The sequence below is a fragment of the Empidonax traillii genome, unplaced genomic scaffold, assembly GCF_003031625.1.
Source record: "Empidonax traillii isolate 1590-97213 ecotype Southwest subspecies unplaced genomic scaffold, ASM303162v1 scaffold183:size818647, whole genome shotgun sequence".
Lineage (NCBI taxonomy): Eukaryota > Metazoa > Chordata > Aves > Passeriformes > Tyrannidae > Empidonax > Empidonax traillii.
The window spans coordinates 3,020-25,009 of record NW_020955376.1 but is presented as its reverse complement, the minus strand read 5'-3'; the positions used below and the strand labels follow the sequence as shown (position 1 = coordinate 25,009).

Below are 21,990 nucleotides of genomic sequence, written 5' to 3'. Positions count from 1 at the left end.
TCTCTTTGATAAATTCTATAGAGGATGCCCCACCTGCTAAAAATTATAAATCACTGTGAATAAATAGTAAGACTCAGATTGTGTGGTCTTTTGGTACTAAAAAAGACTTTCTTTTTCTTTCTTTTTTCTTCCTCTTTTTTTTTTTTTTCCTTTATTTGTGTCTGAGTGTCCAGTCACCCGGCCAGCACCACAGGTCCCTGTGCCCTCTATTTTGCAGAGGGTCAGCAGTTCACAGCTCTTGGCCTGGGCCCCATGCCACCCCCAAGTTCAATCTGCAGCTTGCACTGCAGTTTACAAACCAAGCTACCTGTACTGAATGTATTCCTCAACACAGGGAAACAGAGTAATTGAATTTCTGCAATAAAATACCATGTTTTAAAGTTTGAGAAGTACTAAATGAGTTTTAATCCCTTCCTCCCTCTTTATTCTGGTTTTATTACAGGTCCCTGCAATGCAGAGTGTAGTAAAGTAGGGTGTGATGGGCCAGGACCAGATCATTGTACTGACTGTCTTCACTATTACTACAAATCTAAGAACAACACAAGGTAACACAAAGAGAAAAAACCCTTTACTTCATTGATTTCTTAGTCTATATTCTAACTTACATTCCTCTTCTCTGCCACAGTCATTTTCCAATGAATTTGAAACATTTTCGTAGCTAAAGAAACCCTAGCTAATCAGAATTCAAAGTACAGCTTTCAAACACCCTTCACCTTTTTTTTTTCCATGAGACTCTCTCTATATATTTACATATTTATATATTTATATATTTATATATAACTCTGATAGCTACTACAGCTTCTGTGATGAAGTGAAAAAGACAGGAAGAAATATAGGTGGTCAAATAAGATACTGTATGACTGCCTGACAAGGCATTTGCTAGTGAGATAGCATATGCTGTAGGGAGATAAATGCGGGAAGAGGCAGCTTGACACAATGCTTTTGAAGGGTTACAGCTACTAAACATGTGATCATTAGAAAAGTAGCAGTGCTGAGAAATACTTGTGCTTTGCAATCATGGTCCAGGAATGTGGTGGCAGGTTATTTCATTAACGACTCTGCCTTCTCTTCCCTGCTGTCTGCAGGATCTGTGTTTCGACCTGCCCACCTGGTCACTACAATGCAGACAAGAAACGATGTAAAAAATGCTCACCCAATTGTGAAACCTGTGTTGGAGGCCATAATGACCAGTGCATGACCTGTAAATCTGGCTACTACCTGAACGAAGTAACCAATAGCTGTATTACCAACTGTCCTGATGGGTTTTACCTGGATAAGAGTTAGTATTTCTTGTTGTTTTTGTATTGTGGGCTACAGAACTTGATCTGGGGAGAGATTGCTGGAATGCTTATGAGCAGGAAAAGTATATGTTGATCTATCTATCTCTTTCTCTGTTCTTCTTATTACATTGCTGCCAAGTGTGATCAAGAATCTCCTGAAAAATGTTCCATGCTTAATGGCAGGATATCTTTTCATCTGGGAGTGGCTGGCAGTAACAATAGCAGAATTGAGGCAGTTCAAGAGTAAATCAGCTGAAGGACAGAACAGATTATCATTATTCTGGAAGTGGACAGGCAGCACACACATTCTGACAATGAGTCATTCCCCATTCACTCAAATTCAAATGATATGGCACCAGAAGTGAGAGCTCAGGGGTCAACCATGTCCACTGAACTGGAGCTGTAAGAAAAATAGGCTCTTCAGATGTAAAACTTTATTGCAAATAATGTTTCTGACATATTTGAACGCCTCCGGTGATGTGACAGCTCAAGAGCAGTAATCTTCTGCCATGATTGATACCTACCTTCAACTTCCTCCTGTGACTGCCAGGAGACTGACTGTGTTTAATTTCCAGCTTTGGCTAGCAAAAATACTTACACAACATTTAAACATGTGCTTAAAACTGCAGTTGACTTCGGTTATCTTAAGGCACTCCTTAGAAGATAAATATGTTCTCAGGAGCTTTGTTCATCTACGTGCCTAGCCTTTTGATTTCTTGTCACGAAGCTGTGCGTTTATTTTTGGGAATTAGTAAAAACAGATCCTACCTTAAATTTTCCATTTTTAGTATGTGAGAACTACAATAAAGGTAATTCCTTTCCACACAATTAAAATTAATAGATGAACATTTAGGATTAAGTGGGAAAATCAGGTTTTTCTTAGAAAGGTACATGTCACTGAATCTCAAAAGACAGCAGGGCTGAAGAGATAGAGACATTTGTTAAAGAAGGGAGCTCTTGACATAAAAAAGTAGGTGTTAAGTAATTCATATATTTACTTTGTTAAGATGAGATCTGTTTATGCAGGTGTGTATTTTAGCACCAAATCAGGAAGAGAGGACAGACTGCTTGCAGGACAACCTCTGGAACACATGGCATGTCATTACTGCATATCACTGTTATATGAGAAGATTATTTAAGTCCATATTATAAATTGTGAATGTCAATTTAAAATGTTTAGGAAACTTTATAATGACCTTAAAACGTATTTTTCTCAGGGTGCAGCTATAAGTTCAGATGTATAGAAATATGGTAAACCATTCAATCTTTGATGAAAAAAGGTAATGATAAGCAGACTTGAGCTGTTTTAGTCTAGCTGTTTTAGTCTAGCTGTTTTAGTCTAGCTGTTTTAGTCTAATTTGAAGTCAAATTAGAAAACAGTAAGTCATGCAATAATATATTCATACAGTTTTATCAAATAAAACTGATCAAGGTTTTCTGGACTTTTTTTCTTTTCTAGATAAGATTTTTTGTCGAAAATGTAGTGAAAACTGTAAGACCTGTGTTGAATTCCAGATCTGCACAGAATGCAGACATGGCCTAAGGTAAGTAAATTATGGATGTCACTAAACATGTTACCAGAAGGGGTATACAAGGCTGTGGATACACAGTGAAGAACATCTGATAGCTATTTAACCTTGAGTGGCCTTTATGTCAACTGTTACAATGCTGTTTAGTCTGTAATATAATATTTTCAAGTGTGCCCATTTGGCTAACAATAGATTTTTAGAACGCCTTTCGTTTCAAGTAACACAAAAGTCACAGTCATGTGGAAAGCTGCCTTCTTCACTTTTTTGACCTACAGTATGTCAGTCAAGGCTTATTTTAGAGGTAGAGCTGATGAATTATACTAATTTTTCTAATTCATTCATTTGGTAGTCAGAAATTATTTTCTTATCTTTATTGTATTTCTTCTTATATCCAGTCATTCACTTGTCTTAAGTACCTTGGGCTCAATTCTATACTGTATACTGTTAATTTATTTTAAACAGCAGTAGAGATTTTTTTTCTTCATAGGGGAACCTAATCATTCTTGAAAATGACAGGTAAAACCTACAAAACAGCAGGACATATTTCAGGCTTCTTTATGAATGAATGACCTTTTGATCTAAGCAGCAAAAGTCAAAAATCTTGCAACGTTCATGATGGAATGTATTTTGGCTTAGTGCCACAAAAAAAATATGAAGTCAGTATTCAGTATGTATAAGGATTCTTCTTTCAGAATATGAACTTTGTGTTAATGTTTTAACACTGAGGTTTTAGCCCCCAGTAAAGTGGATTTTCATGTTTTAGTAAAAGCTGAATATTTGCATCTAGAATATCAGTAGCTAGATTCCTTTATTGAAATTGAAGTATGAAAAAAGATCAAAAGAACCCAACCTTCATGGTTTTTTGAGTAATTTTAGCAAACTGAGAGTAAATTTTGGTAACATTTTTAAAAAACACCATCTGTATAGGTGATAAATGGAGCCTTGCAGGACATAAATTTCATACTACATAGTTCTTCAAATCTTTCACCATTTTCTTGGCAGAGTAATCAATGGGCAGAGCCTTCTTTGAGTGGGTCTTGAGAGGCCTGCGTTCCACTGTTGCTTATTTAGTGGCACACTAAATAAACGTGGGCAAATAATTAGTTTTCCCATCTGTAAAAACATGATAATGCTATGTGCCTTATAAAGCTCTTTGAGGTGTGTGACTGAGGAAAAATAACAGGAAAGCAAGAGTTGTTACTTCTGTTGAACTGGTAGTTTACTTTCTAAACTGGGACTGTATAGACTCTTGAAAATTTCCAGTGGTGCTGAGCATACCTGACATTTGCTGGATCCAGTCTGTGAAACATTAGCACTCAGGGTGGTAAACTCCAGAGCTGAAGAGCATTTTTAGAGAAAGTGTTAAATTTGAGGAACGTTCCACAAAAGATGGTAAACATGGCAGAGAAGTCTTAGTTCAAAAAATGAATAAATTAAAAAAAATAAATTAAAAAAAACAAACACAAAACCAAACTTCTATAGGCACCTTATAACACAAAAGCGATAAACATCTACTTAGAAGAATGCATGAAAATGTGACTCTCTGTGCTATTTTTTTCCTTCTGTTACTTTTGTGCTCTCTAAATAGTGCATGCAGGCAGAATGCCTCCAACTGTAATCTAGACAAATCTCACAAGACACACAGAACTTGCTTTCAGTTAGGAGGTTTCAAGGGAAACTGATGTTGCAGAAATAGGTTGTGATTTCTTTCACTGTGAATGTGTTCTTAACCTGTGCTGTAGCATAGTATCAGGAGATGTTGATGGTCATTCAGAGAAGCATTAGCATTAACAAGTCCCTCAGCTTTTTTTTTTAATACAGTGTGCCAAATTCCTCATGGATAATTACATTTTACATGCCTAAATCTTTAGTGGTCTTTGTCATTGTTCATTTTTTGTCTGTCCCCTGTTACTTCGTAGTATTTACAAAGAGTTTGTAAACAACTTCTGTATTTCCCCATGGGCACAACTGCTTTTCATTCCCACTTGAAGTGATTGATGTCTCTGAATTTATAAAATATGTCCAATGAAGGAAGGTGTTGAATCGGACTATGTGGGTGGTTCTTGGATTAAAAGAAAACTACTGGATTGTGCATGATCTTGTTGTCGTCCGTTGCTGTTATCTGCCCAAACACTGTGCATTTTTTCCTTTATACAATAGCTTGCATGGCACTAAATGTGCTATCCGCTGTGAAGAAGGAAAATACCATAATGGCAAAGAATGTGAAACATGCCACCGGTCCTGTGCAACATGTGCAGGTACCCTATCATCTGTATAATTTTCATTCCTGTATGATTTTAGCTCTGATTCTATTCCACTGTATCACTGTTATAGTATAACATGATAGTATGTATGTGAAAACTTCATTCTTTTGGTAGCTTTTTAATATATTTTAATACACCAAGCTTGTTTCAGCTAGCATGGAAATCAAGGTTTTTAATTTAATGAGTTTATATATTCCTTTTTTGTTTGGTTGGTTTGGGTTCTTTGAATTTTTTTTTTTTTTTTTTAATTCTGATAAGAGCTTATTTTGATTGCCAGTAATTTGCAAGTGCCCTCTATTTGCTAGATTTTGTATGGAGCTTTAGAAATATGAAGAGTCATTTATTTCAGGAAGAGATACACTGAGATTATGTAATATTGTTTATTCTAACAATACATACATTCTAACAATTTCTCTGTGGTCTAAGGTGCTGGAGTGGATGCCTGCATAAACTGCACACAGGGTTATTTTATGGAAGATGGAAGATGTGTGCAGTCCTGTAGTAGTGGTTATTACCTTGATCACTCTGCTGAAAGTGGATACAAAAGCTGCAAAAGGTATGATCAGTGGCTAACGTGTCTGAAGTTTGGCAGCGTATTAGCTATTACTCTGTTGAAAAAGTTAACATTTATGAGAAGATAAAATACTGTTGACTTCAAAGGTAGAAAAAATATATTACATGCTAAGCAGGTGATGGAAAAGCTATTATTATTGTTGTTACTATTATTTTTGTTGTTATTATTGGTATTTATTTTAATCTGATTTATATTCATACAGCTCTTCTGAAAGCATTTTTTCTTGTAAAATGTGACTTTACTTTTCTTGTAAAGTTTTCTTTAAAGTGTGACCTTCACTTAAAACAGTGTCCAGTCAAAAAGTATAAAATTTACTAATCTGATAGAGGATCAGCATTTCTTAATAGCAAACAAGAATAGTCCAACTAGGGTTTTTTTAATTGCAAGTTAATTACTATTTATAAAGACCATTTTAGTTCTTACACTGCATATTCACAAACATAGCACAAGTATATTTCTAAAGTACTGCCTGGGGTAGCTTATCTGACTCAGTGTACAAAAGGCTGGAGAAATATTGGACAAAGTTGTGCTTTGTAAGGAAGGGGCTGTTTTTTTATTCCATTCATTGTTAAATAAATACCATTTGTTGCCCTTTGGAGTCACTGACTCACTTTGAATTCAGGTGGGAAGGGAGTCACCATGTGTTTAAGTATATTCCACACAAAAAAAAAATAAAATCAAAGTGATGGAAGGATTGGGCAGCAAGTAAGTCATTTCTATCCTGTAGCTTTAGCTTATGCCTTTTTGGCGCATGTATGCACAATCAGTTTAATACGTTTGTTGATTATTTCTGCATAGTTCCAAAATACGAGAATAATGCAGCTATTTAGTAAAAAAGTTTGAATAGAAAGTTGATGGAAAGGAGCAGGACTGGGTTGCAGGGGTAGCTAATTTTTTGTCGTCATAATTATTAGTAGTAGCAATATTGTAGCATCTGATAGCTCTAGAAACAGCAAACAATCCTTTTCAATACAGAAGAGTTATTTAGAAGCTCTTGTATTTGGTGAGGCCTGAAGACCAACTGCTGACATTGTCTTTCAGATGCGATGCCAGCTGTTTGGATTGTAGTGGTCAAGGAGATAGAAACTGTACAAGCTGTCCAAGTGGCTATAACCTAGACACTGGTGCCTGCGTGATGGGAACAGTATGCAAGGATGGTAAGTGCTGTTCTCTGCAAAGACCCATTTTACCACTGCCAGCTTCTTCTTTTACAAGTATTGGATCGGTTTGGTCTGCTTCTTTTCTTCTTTTAGTGTTGGTTTAAAGTCTAAGCTACATTTTTTAAGTTTTTCAGGTGTATGAAAAGGAGAACACTACATTTGCATGTAGATTAGTCACATCCACTTTAGCTGAATTTTCCGAATATCATTTTTTACCCCTGCCAACAACCTATTTTTCCTTCTTTACCATTTTTTCAAAGCCAGTGCTTTCAACAGATTTTTATATGAAGACCCTAGAGTATTATTAATAGAATTACATTTATCTATTTCACCACTTAGCTGTGAAAATGCTGGTAAGTAAAAACGATTTAAAGTGTCTGCAGTATTGCTTGAATTATGTGAAAGGTAATGAGAACAAAAGAGTTCTGAAATAAGGAGCATACAATTTAGGGTGATCTGAACTTCTTCCAAACTCTTTGTGGCAACCAAGATAGCATTCTTACTGCATATGATTGGCATAATTATTCACTAATATTCATTCCTTCTAAATGTCACAATTACAGAGACACTTAGATAACACTATGCTTCCCTGAAGATGTTACCATGTGAATTACTTGTAGACAGAGCCTACTAAGTTCAATCCAACAGGAAAATCATACCAGAACAAAGTCCAAGAAGATATGTGACATTAGACATAGTAAAAGTTAACAATAACTCTTGGGTCCAGCTTGTTTCCACTGGATTTAGTAAGAGTTTTACCAAAGACTTGAAAATACAAAAGAAAGGGTGCAGGTGTGAGTCTTCTTTCTGTGGACCTTTGCAGTTCCTGTTGGAATTTAGGCCTTCAACCTTTGAAAATATCCTGTCCATTGTAAAGTTACATTATTTGGTACTGGTAGATTAGTCATGAGACCTTTTCACATCAGGAAATTGGAAGAGTCATCGTAATCTAGAGCAAGTCCAGAAGTAGCCAGATATAAACAGACAAATGACAGAGAAGTGTAATGCTAAGAATTTTGAATAGCAGCGGTCTCAATATGGTATTGCAGTTGATTGCAGTGCACCATGCTGGGTCACACCATACACCATGTGTTCTCAACAGTGTAGGAGAGCCAAGGAACATGAGAAAGGTTGTTTGTTTTTTTTTTTCTGTTAATTCACAAAGCAAAGAGGGTCTCATTTTACTAGCTTACAATCAAGCACTGGTTACAAGTTTAACTCACTCTATAGGATTTGCATTTCTATTGAGAATTCTATTTACTGTGGTTTGATTGTTTTATTCTTTTGATTCATAAAATTGAGAACGAATTCCTTTACTGTAAATATTATCACTGTTTTCTAATTATTCTCTTTCTAATCTTGTTTTCCTTTTCACAAATGGATACAAATCATTCCCTGTCGGACCACACAATATCTCTCCCTGAAAAAAAAAAAAATGCTGTTGACTGGAATTCCTTTTGATGGACCAAATTTCCTGTTTGCTACCTGCTCCTGAATGGTCTCTTCAACCAAATCTGCCTGTCTGACCAATTAAACCTTCCTCCATTGTACACGCCATGCTCTTCAAATCTTCAACCTCTCCTCCTTCTCTTGTTGCTACCCTCTGGAAGCCACGGAAGAGTCCTGGGCCGAGGGAGGATTCTGTATGCTGGTGAAAAAGAACAATCTCTGCCAGCGGAAAGTGCTTCAGCAGTTGTGTTGCAGAACATGTAAACAAAAGGGGTGAAATGACACCTCCCAGCATCCTCCTGCTCCTATAGACTTATAGATTAATCCATATTATTGAAAAACGAAAAAAGGAAAAAAAAAAAAGGAAAGAAAGAAAACCACGTTTCCCTCTCTCCCTCTTCTTTGTCTGGGGAGATGGTGAACTGTTTGTTGGAACTTAAACGGAAAAACTACAACACACCTACCTTTCATAACTGGGTGTCTAGAGCAGAGCATCCAGGATCGCAGAGTCAGTATTGTGTGACCAAAGCATTTGATGCCAAAATTAACATTTAAATCTTGATTTGATTTCCTGTCAACCTTAGGATTATCCCTGTTTTTTTGAAAGTCCTTTTTCTTCCCTTTTTTTCCTGCTTCTTTCCACTTCAAGATGTTTAAAGAGTGTTTCAAGAATACAACACAAGTTTACATGGATTAAAACTAAAAAATACAAAAAAGTTTGCATTAGTCTTTTTTTGTGCAGTGTGTATTGACAGGGGGAACTTGAGTTCCTGAGGGGATCAGAAACATCACTAGTGCAGGACTAAGTTCTGCCCCTTTTGTAATAGTATTTTAAAAAATGAAAAGTGAACATTTCTGAACACGTTTCTTTCTTGCTTCCTCTGCTGTATGCTGGGGTTTTTTTATCACATGCAGTATGTATATATGTTTGCCCAAAATGGGGTTTTGGTCATATAGATTTCATTTTTAGACAGCTAGCTTATTAACAGATATGCTAGGATTTTTATTTTATTTTTTTAAATTGTCAAAGCTATTTCAAATAAATTTTAAAAAAATTGTTCCTGTAGTGGACAAGTTTAGAAGATACTACTTCTCTTGATTTGCATAAGTGAGAGTAATGTATATGCTCAGAAGTCAGAAAACATTGCTAACATGTAAGAAGTATTCATAAATTATTTTTGTCTTGTAATGTTCATTATAAAAAAGGGGATATTATCATACAGATATGTGGAACTATTTCATAGTGCCCATATGTAAATGCCAGTGTGACTATGCGTGACAGGATGTGTTTACAGGACTGAATTTATAATTGTGCCAAATACAACTCCAGGTATAATTGCATAAAGGGCAGTAAACCGGTGGGTCTCTTGGTGTCGTGATGGGCCTGAATTTGCATTTAACTGCTCACAGTAGAAATTTCAGCAAGAATAGTCCTTGTGAGGTCAATGGAGTTACCTCACTGTAAAATGGTCTTGGGTGGTGAGAGAAGTGGCCTAGCCTTACTCTCTTCTATCCAGGCACAGGGCTGTCAGTAGAAATTTCTATTTAATGTATCTTCATCAGCTTCACTCAGCATAGAGTTCAAAAGACAGTCATTTCACAGGAAACAGAAAATTGAACTTTGAAGATGCTGTTTACAGGGGATAATACTTAAAACATATGAAGTGTCTTTTTCAGCATTCCAGGACATACAAACAGAGAATGGATTGAATCTGTTTAAGCATGTAAATCTTGGAAAATAAAGGGGATAAAAAGTTATCAAAAATTATTGTAGAACTTTTACAAATGAATGGATGCAAACTTCTGTAGGTAATGTCCTCTTTAGCAGGCAGCAGGTAAACTGTTACAACCTGGTTCAGTGTGACAGGGGCAGTCAGGCTCCTTTGGTGCCCATTACAAATTTCCAGATAAACAAATTTGTGCTAGTTTAACTACTAGTCTGTTACTGCCTCATTTCTCAGTATAACGTGTTTAACTAGAACATAATGCTTTCAAAGTCTAAGTTAATATTATATATATTATATATAAATATATATTCATTATTGAGATTTAATTATGTAATGGATTGTAAAGAATTTTTTTGGATACTTACAAATGTCTCTAACACAATTATAGAGAAGAAATTAATAACTTTGTTTTCTTTAAAAATCTGACACATTGTTTTAATCAAATTCATTTTTACTGAAAAAATACTGTACATGTGTAAAATGTTCAGTTGTTATTTGTAAAATAGGGTAGTTCTGTTGTAATTGATATTGGCCAAAATCAATGTTATTCCATATTTTATTTTTTCTATTAAATTAACCTAAATTCCTCTTCTTTTGGTCTGGAAAAACGAATTGTATGTTTAATATTTTTGTTGAAGGGCATAGGTAGCTCTGTGGTATAGAGCACTTAGGTTTCACACACAAGTCATTGAAACAAATTCAGGCATTAAAGATGTTTAATTTTATTACAGACTTGGTGATGGAATTTATGATTGCACCGGTGTCTGTTTTATGTGGAGAACACATTTTGCATAGTAGCCGTAGAGCCGTGTCTGAACCCTGGTTAATTTACCACTTAGTCCCACAGTCTGAGTGGAGAGCGAAGTGACAACTGATCCAAGGAGCCATATATTCAGATGGTGTTTTAATCACATCCAGTGAGGCCATGTAAAGAATTTCCTGTAAAAAACCACCACTTTTTGGCCTCAGACAGCGCATTGTCACTGACCGGTTATGACCTAATGTCAAAAAAAGAGTTAGGTCATCATTCTGAGTTTCCCAGTCAGTCTCTAAAAGCAAGCATGTGTGGAACAGCACATTTTTAGCAGAAGTTTGGTAAGACGTAAGACCACACCTGGAAAAAAGGTTGGCCTAACCCTTACAGCAATGCTGTATGAAGAGCTGCTTCTTTCGGCTCCCACCCCACCTTCATCTTCCAAATGACATGAGAAATTCAATCAAACACGGTATCTTTTATTGTCAAGACTTTGTCCAAGTCTTTGTACAGAAAATGCTCAAAGAGTGATAATAAACTTTTTATATCTCTGGCCAAAGAAGTCTGCTCCAGGGATTGTATCTGTAGATGTTGAGCAGACACTTAAGCAAACATCTGAGTTTTAGGCTGAAAACCAGTACTTTTGGTACCAGCTGAGACTCTGATAATTTTTATTTGTTATGCCTTAATAGCTGTGGTCAGATACAAGCAAAATTTGTAAGCAGCAGCGTAGTTAGTTTTGGTACCAGAGGATTGCTGCAGCAACATGTTTGCAATTGAAAGAAGCTAGTTTGTTCCCAGCTGTGGAGTTTTCTTAAGTGATCAATCCTCCCTCTCTGATTCAGTGATGAGTAGTTTGGATTGTTCAGTGTTTGGCACTGTTGTTGATGTGTGGAGCAGATATGGGCCATTTTAGAAAAATCAGAAGCTGCTAAGTATGAACAAAATAACACTTTGTGTCTAAAAAGATGCAAAGTGGATTGCATTGGATTAAACCTTCCCACTGATTTCACTTTATTTATATCACAAATCACAAAACAAGGACAAATTGAAGATTCAATTACAGTTAAAATACAGTATTTTCCAGTTCATGTTTGTTTAGGAGAATCCTTGATTTAAATGCAAACTGAACATCCATCTAGACGTCTTCTTTACTGAAAGTATCAAAGATTTTTAGTAAAGACAGCTAGAGACAAAAACAACAAAACCTCATACATGTGCTAAAAAAAGTTTAGCATGCCCCAGACCTGCAGAAGCTTGTTGGGTGAGGGTGTCATTGTGTAATATAAGTGTTTCTTTCCATTTCTGCAGTGGAGTTACAACCTTGCTTTCTTTTTAGCTGCAGCTCTCCACCTCAGGCACACATCAGTATTGTGAGATTGGATACCTGCTAGAATAGGTCAGTGTAAACATTATGTTTCTGAGCAGTAGCTTGTGTGACTCTTGGCTCTAGGCCCTGCCTACCCACACACTAGTATCCTCTGGCAACTGCCTGCCTCTAACTGGAAGGGATTTGCAAACCTTCCCTCTGTGAAGCACAGTATTTTCTAATAAAGATTTCCCTATGAGACCCAGACCCCAATCTTTATTGGTATTGCAACTTTCCAATGTTGTGTCAAATTCCCAAGCAATCCTTGCAAGTGAATATATTGTGTAATAGCAGGCTTCTGCTTGTTCTACGTTGTCAGATAATATGAGGTGGGAACAGTAGGACTCTTAAAGATGAGTAGACCTTTACACAGAGGCACTAGAGCTGTTACAGCAATTTCACCCATCACTTAATACAACTTCCAACTGTCAATGACCAAGTTAATCCTCTTTATAGCAGTCTGTTACTTTTTAATTAAAATAATTAACTGAATGATGGTAAGAAGGCCTGTTATAAATTCAAGATTCCTGTAAAGACATTCAAGAGATTGCTTGTATGAGTCAAAGCTTTTTATTTGCAGTGCAAGTCGTGGAACGAGAACTTGTCTGTGATCCATTACCATGCCTTATATTTATATTGGAAATGCCATTGTCATGTCATTGGTACGCAATGATCCAAGAAAAGTTCTGCCATTGGTTGGTTGTGCAAGATACTTTACACAAGCATTAAAGATGTTTTACAGCATACAAAGAAAAATCCTAGTCAAGTTTTCATCAAAAAGAAACTGACACCCAACAACTTGCATGACCTTGTTCGGATTATAGAGTTTCAGTATGTGAGGGGGGAAAAAGAGCTGAAATTGCTTTTTTTTATGAAGATTTTCTTTAACAGGGGAAAAATATCTGTTAGGCATAATTTTAATTACTTGTCTTTCTTAAACTGTTCTGTGAGATTTCAATTTCTGATTGAAATAATTGATTATCTGATTATTTAAAACCTGTCACAAGAGTCTCTTAGGGCTTAAATCCCCCTCATTAGCAAGGACTAAGGAGTCATGGGTAGCAACACAGTGTCCCTAAGAATGAGCTAAGGCTCTGAACCTTAGCACTGTATCCAGCCAGTGGAAGAGCAACCAACACCTGCATTTCCACCATTGGTTCTACAGATGAGGAAAGAGGATTCAGATGTATCATAGGACGCAGACATTTCTGTGATGTGTCAGAGCACAGTAATATTGGGTCTCACTAGAAAAACTGTTGTGAAATTCTCAGGATAGAGCCAGAGAGTGCAGTAATGTTCACCTGCTGTGCAAGTGTAGCAGACACCACCACAGAGTTAATATTTAATAGCCAAGCTGTGATTGAAATGATCCTGAAGTATTTTCTTTCTGGATTAAAAAGCAAGGTTTACATTATAAAAACAGAGCTAGATTTCACTTCTAGAATGAGAATTGTGGTCAAAGGAAAACATATTATGGTGAGGAGGCTCTGGATATTTAAAAAAAAAATTTCAGTAAGCAACAAATGCAGCTTCTTGGTGCCTTACCAAAGACTGGTTTTTGTTGGTTTTTGGCAGCAAATACATAAGCAGCTCATGTAATTTGCTGCCAAAGATGAGCAAGGCAGTTTAGAAGAATGCCCCTTGTACAATAACATATTAGGTTTTTCTCAGTGTTTGAGGATGGATTTATTGAAGGTCCTCTGGGAAACCAACAACACTTTTCAAAGAAAAAATACTCCCCCATCACAAAACACAGTAGACAGCAATAATCTGATTAAGTACCCATTTTTCCAATCACCCTGGGGGTGAGAAGCCAGAACATTGACAAGCAGTGAATACTTACTTACCCAGGGAGAATTAGTGGCTCCATCATGCAGATTCGACAGTAACACTGAATGTTCACTGGAACGTAATTAATGTGATTTAGTTACAATTCAGATAATACTGCATATCTTTTCTGTTTACAATTGTCCGTGGCCTGCCCTCTGCCCTGCACATGCTCTTTGAAAGGTAAGTTGGAAGGAAGGTCTAGCACCTGGCTGCCAATCCCCATGGATCACATCTGTCAGCAGTGGTGCTTATGACTATGCTAATGGGCCATTCTGTGCAATGCCACTAGATCGAAGACAACTCAAATATTCATTCCCAAGTAAAGTAGCCCCTTTTCTACTCTAAGAGCAAGGTCATACCAAACTAAAGTTGTGTAAATGCTGCTCTTGCTATATCTGCTTTTAGCACAGCCCCTCTGAACACTTTCAATCCCAAGGCTGAAATGAGGGCTCAGAGAGTCACCATTGCCAAACAGTGTCACAAAGCCTCTCTCCAGCTACATTGGAATTAGAAAAGCTGTAAAACTTACCCATTTCTACACCCTCAATGTGGAATATGTGATCATTAAAGGAAATGTAATCTGTAATTAAAAATATATTACCTGCCTGTTCCTATTCCTGAAGTGCTTATAATGGAGACCAGGAAACAGAAAGATTTTAAGCAAGGGAAGATCAGCAAAGTAAGTGTATTGAGATGGCTGAACAGTTAGAGATGGGAATAAAATTTACACCTTTATACTACTCATTAAAAGATTTAATTTGGTCTGCTCCTTACTTCAAAGGAGGAGCTTCTGTCTTTCCGTCAGATTTCTTACAGGCTTTAAAAAGTGTTCATCTCTGTAAATGAAACAGAAATTCTCTTTGATTAACAGAATGAATCTGTATTGTTACATCTTGTTGGCCTGCTGAAATCATCCCAGTTATCAGCAGATCAGCAGATCTGTATTCATATCCTGATTAAGTTGAAGAAGTCCAGTACAATAGCCTATGTGGGGATCTCTTAGTTTAAGATGGATGACACCACTGAAGCACTACCCATTCAGCTCTTCCCATTTCAGGTGTGTCTATTCAAGTCAGACTGCAGAAATCCTGTGGACAGGGAAGGCTCTGTAGATACAAATTACATACTCCTTGCTATATAGGAGAGAGACACTGGGTTACTTTGTTCGCCTCTGATGTGTGTTTTCCTCCAGAATTAGAAGATTCTATCTTTAATGTATTCCAGGTGCTAATAACACCAGCTTTACTCAAAGCATACCATCATGTTCCACATTTCTCATTTATATTTCATAAGAAACTACCTAGATTTCCAAAGCAGTATTATCAGCACTAATTTTAATGAGGTAATTTTCAGTGCCTCTGTTCCACAGCCCTTTAGAAAGTTCTCAGCTACTGAGCTTCATAAAGAATGGGAAGCTTGACAGCATCAGGCAGAAAAATTTCCAGTTGGAAAGCTCAAGAAATGGAGAGGGTAAATACATTTCTTTCCATTGTGAGTCTAAAAGTTTGATAGTGCCATAGTATTTCCCTCTCTTTCTTAAAGTGAGAAGGACACAAAGCATTATCAATACAGCTCCATACAGATTGTTCCATTCCCTTTCTTCCTTTCTCATGGGGTTGTCAAATTTCAGGCTCCAGCAGCAGGTGAGCAGCAACAAACTTTGCCAGGATCTGGCATATGTGCTTACACAGGCTAAGGAGAAATGATGAACTCATTCAGCTTTTGCATGCAGGCATCCACATAATCAGGACAAATGGAGTTCTAAAGCAAATTTTTAAATGCCTAAAGAATTAGTATAAATGGAGATTTAAAGCTGATATTTTTAAAATGCTAAAAAAATGTCTTGCTGGAGTCTGTTTATGCATATTCAGTACCCCTGAGGGCTCTGGCTCTTCAGTGGGTTTCTAATAACAATTGTATTAATACTACATAGAAATAAATATGCAGAAGAGAGAGAAAAATCACATTATGTCAGAAAAAATAAGATAGCTTTGGCTAATATAAATATTTTTATTCTGCAGGGAAAAGAATAGAGGGATATGTAAGATAGTGTAGTTAGTAAGGGTAATTTCCTCACTAGTGCCCGTCATGATTAATGCTGACCTGAGCCTCTCTGTGAACTCAGCTAACCATGCAACAGAAGGACCTTTCATCCTAAAATCGTACTCAGCACACAGCTGTTCCAGTAAGAGGTGTGCATCCCTTTTTGAGGTTCTGCATTGTCTCTTGGCACAAAGGGAGGTTTAGTGACTTAGGAATATTTTCAACCTTCTCGTTCATCACTGCTTAGAGCACTTTTGAAAAGAAGATTTCCCAACCTGAATTGCTCTCTTCACCTCAAATGATAACACCCCAATGTTTTGTCCATGAAGAATATCTTCTTAGTCCCCTCTGCATATCTAAATAGGGAGACAGAAATTTGGTCATTGTGTAAAATGACTGAGGGGAGGAGAATAATTATCAGGAGACTGAAAACTGAAGCTAGACAAATAACTGGAAACCAGGCTCCAATTTTGTATGACTGCCAAATCTGGGGGTAAAGGAAATATCTTCATCTTGAAAATGTTAGGACATGGAGATTACAGCAAGATTTCTTTCAGAGAGCTGTAATCTATCACACACTAAGACTTTGGGCTAAGCAGAGGAGAAACTTTAAACTAAAGAATCCTCAGGGTGAATTTTAATGTACTCCTATATGCAAGTTAGTCTGAATTATGTACTTCAGCTTTATGGATAAATGTTTCCTCAGAAAACTCTAGGAGCTGATCCCACAAGCCAGACAAAATAAAATGTATCAAGGCCAAACTTGAAAAAAGCAAAGCACTCTCTAAGACCATTTTCTTTCAGCTCTCACAGTTGATTGACGAAAAACAATTCTGATCAATTTTTGTTTATCTGCTCTGTCAAAACTTTATAACCCATAAGATTACATTCAAAAAAACCAAGTATAAAATCCATATCTAGGTTCCCATGAAAGTAAACAAGCAAAACAGAGGAAATAAAGTAATTTTTTTCTGTTGATTATAAAGAAAATCCACTGCAGAAATGTTACAGAAGATAATCAAATTAAAATTAAGGTGAAGTTTTGATCAAGAAAAGCGGGGAAATAACATATGACTTGCAGTGTCTAAGTCTCATTGGAAGGCAACAACAGAAAAAGATTTATGAGAGCCAGCACATAAAAGTCCATATCTCCAGGTATAACAAGGATACTTATCCATCACACAAGGATATTCACACCCTCAATTAAATGGTCTCCTGAAATATCCTGTGCTGTCAATGAATGACACAGCCTTTGGGAAGCAGGAGAGAAATAGTAACAAGATAAAGGTACACTTGATACTGCTTCTGCGAAGAAATAAAATTACTTAGTAACTATGACAGTGCTCTAGACTTGGACTCAGGAGAGACTGTTTCTAGTTTGCTATTTCATCCTAATTTGGTGACCTTACTGCACTTCAGGTTTCTTAATGGGAGATAATAGTGCTTTCCTCATTCTAAAACACATCGTATTCAACTGATACGAGCTCAGTGTTAAGTGGGGAGCTCTTATATGCAATTAAAGGCACAGCCTGCAACCTGATGTAGCCCAGATGTGGGCTACATTTCTAACATTTTTAACAGTGGCCACAAAAATTATACATTAAAATCTTCCCACTATCAGGAATCATGTCTGCTAACGCATCCTTATTTCTACAGCATTTTCATTCCTTTTCCTTTTTTTTTTTTTTTATCAAGCTGACAAATGTTTTTAAAAAAGGTGTCAAGGTAACAGAGTTGAAAAATAAATTAAGGATAAATATGGGATAATCCAAAGTAACTGATGAGCACTGCCTGATTGAAAGCACAGCTAAGTCACATTTCTGAGAGTATTCCTCTATTGGGTATGTTTGACAGATAAAGAATTCTAATACAGAAAAACAAACAAACAAACAAAAACAGATTGGAAAAAGGCTGAGGCTTTGGTAACTATTATTTATCTAGCAAGATTTGTAAAGAAATAGATTGCTCACAGGGAATTCTAGCAGATTTTTAAACTGCCCTGGGGAATAATTTAAAAGTCTTCTTTTTTGAATTTCAGTGTAAACTCTTTGAATATCCACTGAAAACTATTTCATTGACGTTTAGTAGCAGATCTGCTGTTCTAGATGTGACTTGAAATTCAGAGGGTCCAACGTGCAAGTATTTTCTGGTGCACAGACTTATGCTTTAAAATGCTTCAGTTTAGAGCATAAAAAAGATCTTCCTGGCACTATTCCAGCACAGCTGAAATTAATTACAGCACATCGAATGAAAGATGTAACAAAGAAATAACTAAAACCCTTTCAAACTAAGCATGTCTACTGTGTGAGAAGGATTTAATCAGCCATAGCTGAGGTGTATGAATTAGTAGCTCAGGTCCAATGGATAAGCAAACAGGTAGTGTGGGCAAATAAACTGAAAGACTAGAGAAACAGAAAGGTTTTCTAATACGTATAAGAGAACAACATCAGAGATGCAGTTAGGTAATAAAGTCATCCTGACAGATTTCCTGGAGATGTAAAATGAATTGTATAAAGCACTGAGCCACAAGACCTGCAGCAGGAAGTCTTTCCAGATATTGCATTTTTTCGTGGTTGTGTTATTGTCGACATATATGTGTGTGACATAAAGAGAGAGAGAGAGAGAGAGAGATATGAAATTTGACCTAGTTTCAGCCAGGACAGGGTTAATTTTTTACAGTAGCCAGGAAAGGTGAATGGCTACACCCTAATGTTATTCCATACCATCTCACATCACTTCGAGGTGGGGGGGGAGATAAGGGACTCACTCCATCATTTCCTGTGCGGGGAGAAAGCGTAGTGGGTGAAATACTCTGGCATTGGTTTACTTTTTTACATTTAAATTGTTTCTTTGTCTTACATGTTTTGTTATTAATATTATTGCTATTACTGTTGGTTTTCTTATCTCATTGCTGTTTCCAGTAAGTTATGCTTATCTCAACCTCTGATTTTCACCTTTTTGTGCCTACAGCTCTCAACTCCATCCCTGGAATGGGAATGGAGAGGAGAAGTGAGGGGAGTGAGCAAGTAGAGTCTGGTTTGGGAGAGTCTCAGGGGAGGCACTGAACTGGGGAGTATTACTCCTAAACCATGACAAAATTATATATTAAATCTCATGAGGCATTTGAGAACCTGGGTTTCCATGTTATATCCCCTGAATACATATCAGAAAGACTCAAGAGGATTACAATAACCAAATCTGTAGCGGCCTGAAAAACTACAAGACAGTGGAGCACATTATTTTTTTCTAGAAAGTGATAGATATGCATCAGTACAACAAGTTCTGAGTAATATGTAGAAACATTCAGAGTCCTGCTGAATTCTATGTCTAGCAGCTTTTCTAATGTTTTTATTTTTAGTCGTTTATAAAGTAAACAGTCATACAAGATGCAGCATTGCAGTTCAGAAATGCCACAATAGTTCTGTTGAACTACTCAGTTTACATGATCTGGCCTATATAGGCATGCTTGGGATTACCTAAATGTATGTAAACATATATTATATATATATATATATATATATATATATACACACATACAAAATGCTCTTGTGATAATGAGAACTATAAAAATGTATGAGCGTTTATGCATACAAAGATTTTTGTATCCCTGATCTTATCAGCAGACTGTTCATTTTCTCCCAGTTCTGAACTTCTTCCTAGTTAGTGCTGATCCTGAAACAGCTTCTGGGGAGGACTGCCTTCATGTTTTATGTGGTTCTGTCACTGGCTTTTAGCTTGTCTTTCACTTTTTTCCTTTCTTCAGGAGCCACACAAACCTTTACAAAATGAGAATTATATCTTTGCCTACATTTTGGGTACTTTAGGTTTCACCCACAGTTGGCTTGATGTTCCAGTTGGTATGCCTTTATAACTATACTGTCCCCATTCCATTAAGCATGTAAGTACTATCTCAGCTCATATCTCACACCTGAGGTTTCAACCGTTACAAAATTTGTTAATACAGTTTAATATGTAGTAAAAAACACAATGGACAGAGAATACAATTTGTGGTATTTTAGAATTTTTTTCTACCAGAAATTGTTTTAAATTGATACCAGTAGCTGCTGGTATAGTGCCTTTGCTCTTCAAATATAAGGAACTCATTGAAACTGAGAGCCAAAACCAAGTCATTCCACACTTGTATTTTTAGTCCTGAAGTTCACTGTATTCGCCAAATCTGGATTTTCCAGCAGCAATGCAAGTGGAAAGAGTTTCTCCATATTGAAGTATCCATAGAAACTGCAGGGTTTATGTATTATATAGGACATTTTGCCCAGCCTCTTCCATTACTCAAGAATGAAGGAACGGCCAATCCTCTAAATATATAGACTCAGTTACAATAAATTTTCCCAAAACAAATTGACATAAAAGACCAATCTTGAGCTTTATAAAACTGTGTGATATATTGATTTACTGTCCCCACATGATGATGCACATAGATACAGTATTCATACTACTTACCAAATTAATATCTCTGCTCTAAGAATATAAAGCAGCTTACCATCTGTACAAGTGTTTTAATTGATGTTCAGTACATAAAGAGGCACTATAGTAATACTAGTGTTATTCATGACTAGAAATGTTTATATCTTTATCTCAGATTTAAGGTAACAGTCCATGTGATACAAATTTTTTTTTTCAAGTCCAAATGTGCACTTTGGCACCAAGTTTTGATTCAACCTAAATGAGAGCTCAAGTCCATTTTGCATGGAGTCTTCCATCAGCAGCTAGGGACAGGGACAAAATGCACTGTAGCTAGAGTCTTGGGAAGCATCAACATGTCTCTGACTAACAGAAGCTTTCTCAAGTCCATCTCCTCATGTAACATACTCCCACACATGACAGCACACTCTTTATGCTGCAGCTTACAATCAGGCTCATGTTGCAGCTGCACCAAAAGATATTGTGTAATGAATACTCCTTGGTAACACTGGTTTTGATGGAACTTTCCATAGTGAATCTTAAAGAATCTCACCAGGTCAACTGATGCAAAATAAATAACATTTACAAGAATGACAAGAATCAGTCTCTGTCAAATTCACATGGGAAAAAATTAATAAGTAAAAAGCTAAATTAATAAGTACTAGAAACTCGTTTCTCAAGGGAGCCAGTACTTGTTTTCCTGATGCCACAGGGAAATGTGCTCATTTCAGTAATTCAAAATTGATCTAATTCCTTTTCTTTTTTTCCAGCCTGGCTAGGTGCTATTTTTTCCCTCCTTTTTTTTAAATTGTGAGTTGGTGATCTGAAATAAACAAAATTTTTTCTACCAGGGGAATATCTTGATAATTCCCACGAATGTCAATTGTGTGAAGCATCCTGTCAGAAGTGCACTGGACCTGAGTCAGACAACTGCATCAGCTGCCCACTTACAAGGTAATTGTCTCCTAGCACACAGCTGTACAAAGATCTCACATCATCATCAGGGGAAGCAGCTGTATTGTATTTAGCACTGGCTTGCAGAATCAACTAAAGAAGCAGGTAACAATTAGGGCAAAAAAATTATGGGCAAGTGAGAAAACAATTTTTATATGAACATGACAGTTGGCTACACAAGCAGTTAATGTTTAGCAGCATGATTCCCACAGATAAAGAAAAATTCTTTTTAATATGTAAAATAACTTGTCTTTCATCGTCATCCTTTTGAAATCATAATTGCTGGAAGCACAGCAGTGAAAAAATAAATAAGAGTCTAGGGCATTTGCACTGCTATGGAGCTTGGCACAAGGCATGAGTATGGATGCTGAGGCTAGCAATAGGTCAGTTTGGGAGATATTCATAGCACCTAAACATCATCCTGAGGTGTTCCACATGAATTAGGCTGATACTTCTAAACTGCCATGGGGAGTGAACAGAACTAGAAAGAAGAATCTCCACAGAACACTGCAGATCAGAGGTTTGTGCTGAGGTCATCTCACACCTAATCCAGGAGACCTCTGTTTTTAAACTCTTGTCTTAATCTATTATTATTCTCATACCAGTAACTGGCTCTGTTGCACTGGATTGCATCG

The 21,990-nt window shown here is 36.6% G+C and overlaps 1 protein-coding gene across 5 annotated transcripts in view; it reads left to right on the top strand.

The window, feature by feature from the left end:
* Positions 1–21,505, top strand: part of PCSK5 (proprotein convertase subtilisin/kexin type 5) — a 196,088-nt gene extending 174,583 nt beyond the window's left edge. For 3 of the 5 annotated variants that reach the window (XM_027886281.1, XM_027886283.1, XM_027886280.1), the window contains 7 exons: positions 443–545; positions 1,086–1,279; positions 2,740–2,824; positions 4,970–5,067; positions 5,500–5,629; positions 6,689–6,804; positions 8,418–8,637. In XM_027886281.1, coding sequence (XP_027742082.1) covers positions 443–545; positions 1,086–1,279; positions 2,740–2,824; positions 4,970–5,067; positions 5,500–5,629; positions 6,689–6,804; positions 8,418–8,533 — 842 coding nt within the window. In that variant the 3' untranslated portion in view covers positions 8,534–8,637. Of the gene's footprint in view, positions 1–442; positions 546–1,085; positions 1,280–2,739; positions 2,825–4,969; positions 5,068–5,499; positions 5,630–6,688; positions 6,805–8,417; positions 8,638–21,252 lie in introns of those variants that run through there. The other 2 variants (XM_027886279.1, XM_027886278.1) reach the window with 2 other exon arrangements.
* The last annotated feature ends 485 nt before the right edge of the window (positions 21,506–21,990 follow it).